The 6000-nt window shown below is 43.1% G+C and overlaps 1 protein-coding gene across 1 annotated transcript in view; it reads left to right on the forward strand.

Moving 5' to 3' along the window:
- hcrtr2 (hypocretin (orexin) receptor 2) overlaps window positions 1–5189 on the forward strand; it is a 114723-nt gene extending 109534 nt beyond the window's left edge. Inside the window, exon 7 of the mRNA XM_078213590.1 lies at window positions 4897–5189. Coding sequence (XP_078069716.1) covers window positions 4897–5096 — 200 coding nt within the window. The 3' untranslated portion in view covers window positions 5097–5189. The remainder of the gene's footprint in view (window positions 1–4896) is intronic.
- Window positions 5190–6000: the final 811 nt, after the last annotated feature.

The raw sequence follows: 6000 nt of genomic DNA on the forward strand, positions 1-6000 counted from the left end.
CGTGAGTGGAGAGAGCATCAAGACAGGCAAAAAAGATGTGTATTGTCTCCAGAGATTCGCATTCCAACCATTATTCATGTAAATTGAGTCTGTGTCTTTATATGCCCTGTTTGTGAACAGAATTCCCACTCACCTGAAGAAGGGGCTTGGAGCTCCGAAAGCTTGTGTGGCTTTTGCTACCAAATAAACCTGTTGGACTTTAACCTGGTGTTGTTAAACTTCTTACTGGGAGTTAAATATCCAGGGGTATCAGACTATTTGGAAAGACAGACAGGAAGGTAAAGGAGGTGGTGTAGCTCTGATATTTAAGGATGACATTATTGTGGTAGTAAGAGATGATATAGGTTCTATGGAGAAAAAGGTTGAATCCATTTGGGTGGAAATCAGAAATAGTAAGGAGAAAAACTCACTGATAGGCCATCAAATAACATCACGGTGAGGCGGGCAATAAACAAAGAATTAACTGATGCATGTAAAAGTGATATGGCAGTTATCATGGGTGATTTTAATCTACATGTCGATTGGTCAAACCAGGTCTGTCAAGGCAGCCTTGAGGAGGAGTTCATGGAATGTATCTGCAATAGTTTCCTCGAACAGTATGTAATGGAACCTATGAAGGAGCAAACTATCCTAGATCTGGTTCTGTGTAATGAGACAGGAATAATTAATGATTTCGCACTTTGGAATCCTCTCGGAAGGAGCGATCACAGAATGGTTTAATTTAAAATACAGATCGAGCGTGAGAAGGTAATATCCAATACCAGTGTCTTAAACAAAGGAGACTAAAATGGGATGAGGGAGGAGTTGGCTAAGGTAGACTGGGGGCAAAGACTTTATGGTGGGACAATTGAGGAACAGTGGAGGACTTTCAAAGCAATTTTTCAGTGCTCCGCAAAAGTATATACCAGTGAAAAAGAAGGACTGTAGGAAAAGGGATAATTGATATCGAAGGAAATAAAGGAGGGTATCAAATTAAAAGAAAAGGCATACAAAGTGGCAAAGATTAATGGGAAACTAGAGGATTGGGAAATCTTTAACTGTGAACAAAAAAGCTATAAAGAAAACTAAGATTATGAGAGTAAGCTAGCTCAGAATATAAAAACAGGTAGCAAAAGTTTCTACAAATATATAAAACAAAAAAGAGTGGCTAAGGTAAACATTGGTCATTTAGAGGATGAGAAGGGAGATTTAATAATGGAAAATGAGGAAATGGCAGAGGCATTGAACGGATATTTTGTGTCAGTCTTCACAGTGGAAGATCCAAATAACATATAAAAATTGATGACAAGGACCTAGAAATGATCATTATCACTAAAGAGGTAGTGTTGGGCAAGTTAATGGGGCTTAAGATAAACAAGTCGCCTGGTCCTGATGGAATGCATCCCAGGGTACTAAAAGAGATGGCGGATGAAATAGCAAATGCGTTCATGGTAATTTATCAAAATTCACTGGACTCTGGGGTGGTTCCCGCAGATTGGAAAACAGCAAATGTGATGTCACCGTTTAAAAAAGGAGGTAGACAAAAGGCGGGTACCTATTGGCTGGTTAACTTAACTTCTGTAATGGGGAAAATGCTTGAATCTATCATCAAGAAAGAAAGAGCAAGACATGGGATAGAAATTGTCCCATTGGGAAGACGCAGCATGGGTTCATGAAAGGCAGGTCATGTTTAATTAATTTATTTGAATTCTTTGAGGACATTATGAGCGCGGTGGACAATGGGGAACCCATGGATGTGGTGTATCTGGGTTTCCAGAAGGCATTCGATAAGGTGTCGCACAAAAGGCTGCTGCATAACATAAAGGTGCACGGCGCTACAGGTAATGTAGCATGGATAGAGGATTAGTTAACTAACAGAAAGTAAAGAGTGGGTGAAAATGGGTATTTTTCTGGTTGGCAAACAGTGACGAGTGGTGTGCCTCAGGGATCAGTGTTGGGACCGCAATTGTTTACGATTTACATAGATGATTTGGAGTTGCGGACCAAGTGTAGTGTGTCAAAGTTTGCAGATGACACTAAGATGAGTGGTAGAGCAAAGTGTACAGAGGACACTAAAAGTCTGCAGAGGGATATAGATAGTTTAAGTGATTGGGCAAGGGTCTGGCAGATGGAGTACAATGTTTATAAATGTGAGGTCATCCATTTTGGTAGGAATAATAGCAAAATGGACTATAATTTAAACAGTAAAAAATTGCAGCATTCAGAGAGACCTAGGTGTCCTTGTGCATGAATCGCAAGAAGTTGGTTTGCAGGTGCAGCAGGTATTAAGAAGGCAAATGGAACTTTGTCCTTCATTGCTAGAGAGATGGAGTTTAAAAACAGGGAGGTTATGTTGCAGTTGTATAAGATACTGGTGAGGCCACACCTGGAGTACTTGAACATAGAACAGTACAGCACAGAACAGGCCCTTCGGCCCACGATGTTGTGCCGAGCTTTATCTGAAACCAAGATCAAGCTATCCCACTCCCTATCATTCTGGTGTGCTCCATGTGCCTATCCTGTATACAGTTTTGGTCTCCTTACTTGAGAAAGGATATACTGGCACTGGAGGGGGTGCAGAGAAGATTCACTAGGTTGATTCGGAGTTGAGTGGGTTGTCTTCTGAGGAGAGACCGAGTAGACTGGGACTATACTCATTGGAATTTAGAAGAATGAGGGGGTATCTCACAGAAACATATAAAATTATGAAGGGAATAGATAAGATTGCCAGGTTGTTTCCACTGGCAGGTGAAACTAGAGCTAGGGGGCATAGCCTCAAAATAAGGGGGAACAGATTTAGGACTGAATTGAGGAGAAAGTTCTTCACCCGAAGAGTTGTGAATCTGTGGAATTCCCTGCCCAGTGAAGCAGTTGAGGCTACCTCATCGAATGTTTTTAAGGCAAAGATAGATAGATTTTTGAACAGTAAAGGAATTAAGGGTCATGGTGAGCGGGCGGGTGAGTGGAGCTGAGTCCACAAAAAGATCAGCCATGATCTTATTGAATGGCAGAGCAGGCTTGAGGGGCCAGATGGCCTACTCCTGCTCCTAGTTCTTATGTTCTTAGTTGAGTTGCTCAGGACTTGTTTCCCACGGGTTAATTTATGAAATGTTTTGTTACATTGCATGTTACTTTCTGAATAACATAGTTGGCTTTTCATTGAATTATATTAAAAGATGTGAGGCACGAGAAGCAATGCCTGGTGTCAAACAAAGTAAGTTTTTCACACAGAGGGTGGTGGGTGAGTGGAATCGGCTGCCGTCAGTGGTGGTGGAGGCGAACTCAATAGGGTCTTTTAAGAGACTCCTGGATGAGTACATGGGACTTAATAGGATGGAGGGTTATAGGTAGGTCTAGAAGGTAGGGATGTGTTCGGCACAACTTGTGAGCCGAAGGGCCTGTTTGTGCTGTAGTTTTTCTATGTTTCTAAAGTAATACATCATTGGCAACAAATGTACATCTTTTAAAATGTAATGACACCACAGGAAAAGTGGTACAGTTGTGGCGAACAAAAGGATTAAAAAACAGAAAGGAATGAACTTCCAATGTTGTTAAAAAGATTTTTAAACCTGAGGATTGGGAGGATTTTAGAATTCCGGGAAGGAGGATCAGAAGTCAATGAATAAATTGGAAACAGAATACAAGAGCAGGCTAGTGAGAGATATAAAAACATATTGTAACATTTCTATACATATGTATGTAGGAAGAGATTAGTGAAAGGAAATAAAGGCCTATTGGAAAAAAGACAGGAAAAATTATAAGCGACAGTAAGGGAGTAAGTGCACCAAGAGCACAATGAGAACATCGGTGAGTTGAGAGCGTGCTGAGAGTGCAGTGAGAGAACACAGTGACAGCAGCGGTAGTTCACCGACTCCTCCCTGAACTGGCACAACCCAAGTAGCTACCACTACCCAACTACCTGCCTGACAGCACCTCTTAACCTGACCCGACTACTCCCCACCCAGTCAGGCACTCACCTCTTTACCTATCTCACTCACCCTACCCACATGCCATCCTACCCACTTCACCAACCATACCCACCACCCTGCCCATTCATTCATACATCCACTCACCCATTCACTAACATTCACACTGGATATTTTAAAACTTAGATTACGGCATCTAGTGCCAAATAAAGGGAACATGACTTGTCTTTCCCCCGCTGCTCCAGCACTGAGGCTCTTCGCAGGGACTGTATGCTCCACATTTTTGAAGACGGGCTTGGAAAACCTGGCGAGGAGTATGGAATAGAATCAGGCCACAGAGCGGTGTGGCTTTCGTAGTCACGATTGACGCTCCATGGAAGACCTGGGCTTTTGTTATTCCAAATTGAAAACTTCAGTGCTTTGCTTGAAGGGATTTAAAAGGATAATGAGGGAGAGAACTAAGAATGAATATGCTCAGTGAGGATCATATTGAATTTGATTGGTAGCTCACTCAAACATTTGTTTCTTTGCCCTCTGCTTAAAACATTTATAGAAATTCCAAATACAGCTACCTTTTGTCTTTGTCCAGTTGGCAATAACTTCAGTTAGCTACCGGGCGGCACGATAGCACAGTGGTTAGCACTGCTGCTTCACAGCTCCAGGGACCTGGCTTGGGTCACTGTCTGTGTGGAGTTTGCACATTCTCCTCGTGTCTGCGTGGGTTTCCTCCGGGTGCTCCGGTTTCCTCCCACCGTCCAAAGATGTGCGGGTTAGGTTGATTGGCCATGCTAAAATTGCCCCTTCGAGTCCTGAGATGTCTAGGTTAGAGGGATTAGTGGGTGGGATATGGGGATAGGGCCTGGGTGGGATTGTGGTCGGTGCAGACTCGATGGGCCGAAGGGCCTCTTTCTGCACTGTAGGGTTTCTATCTATCTATCTATCTAGCTGTACAGGTGTCAAAAACAAATTTAATATTCTTGCTCTCTTTAAGGCAAATTCCGAGAGGAGTTCAAAACCGCATTCTCTTGTCTCCGGATGGACCATCAGACTGAGGAACGACTCGGCAGAGGTCGAACGAGTACCGAGAGCCACAAATCCTTAACCACACAGATCTGCCACTTTCATAATGTTTCCAAAACTCCAGAGCAGGTGGCACTTACAAACGTGACAACATCACGGGCCTTACTGTGATCTTACTGCAAACAACATCTGGTGACAGTGACAATATCTGCAGCATTCACCTCAGCATTGGTCTGAATCTTATGATTTACTTCAAAGTCTTGTTTCTGGGATACCACTGTAAACTTCAAAGAGTGAATGTAATTTGAGTTGCGCTAGGTGACTTGTCTATTTTTGGAATTGTAAATTGAATCAGGAAAATGCCACTTCACCCGTAGGGATGACACTTCCCCATTATATTCTGTGTTTGCAAACCAGCATCCCATCTCTGATCTCCCTTTCTCCTCCAAATTCCTTGAAGTTGCTGTTGCCTCCCAAATTCATATTCACCTTTCCCGGAACACCTTGTTTTGAATCCCTCCAATCAATATTCCACCCCCACCTTTGAACTGAAACAGCTCTCATCAGAGTCACAACTGACATCCTCTCTGACGAGAGCTCTCGTCATCCTTCTGGGGCAGCACGGTGGCACAATGGCTAGCACTGCTGCCTCACAGCTCCAGGGACCCGGGTTCGATTCCAGCCTTGGTTGACAGTGGACTTTGCATATTCTCACCATGTCTGTGTGGGTTTCCTCCAGGTTCTCCGGTTTCCGCCCACACTCCATAGGTGTACTAGTTAGGGACAATTTAGCATGGCCAATCCACCTAAGTGTCCAAGATGTGTAGATTAAATTAAACAATTTAATGTCTAATTTAATGGAAAAATGTGTGAAATTACAGGGATAGGGTAGGTGTCAGGGCTTTTTGTCAGAGGATCAGTGCAGACACGATGAGCCAAATGGCCTCACTTGCATTGTAGGTATTCTATGATTTTATTCTAGGATTCTCAATCTGTCTGCAGCCTCTAACAAAATTGAACACAACACCCTCCTACAATGCCTCCCCACTGTCATTCAGCTGGGTGGAACTGCTCG

Source organism: Mustelus asterias, chromosome 5 (assembly GCF_964213995.1).
Source record: "Mustelus asterias chromosome 5, sMusAst1.hap1.1, whole genome shotgun sequence".
Taxonomy (NCBI): domain Eukaryota; kingdom Metazoa; phylum Chordata; class Chondrichthyes; order Carcharhiniformes; family Triakidae; genus Mustelus; species Mustelus asterias.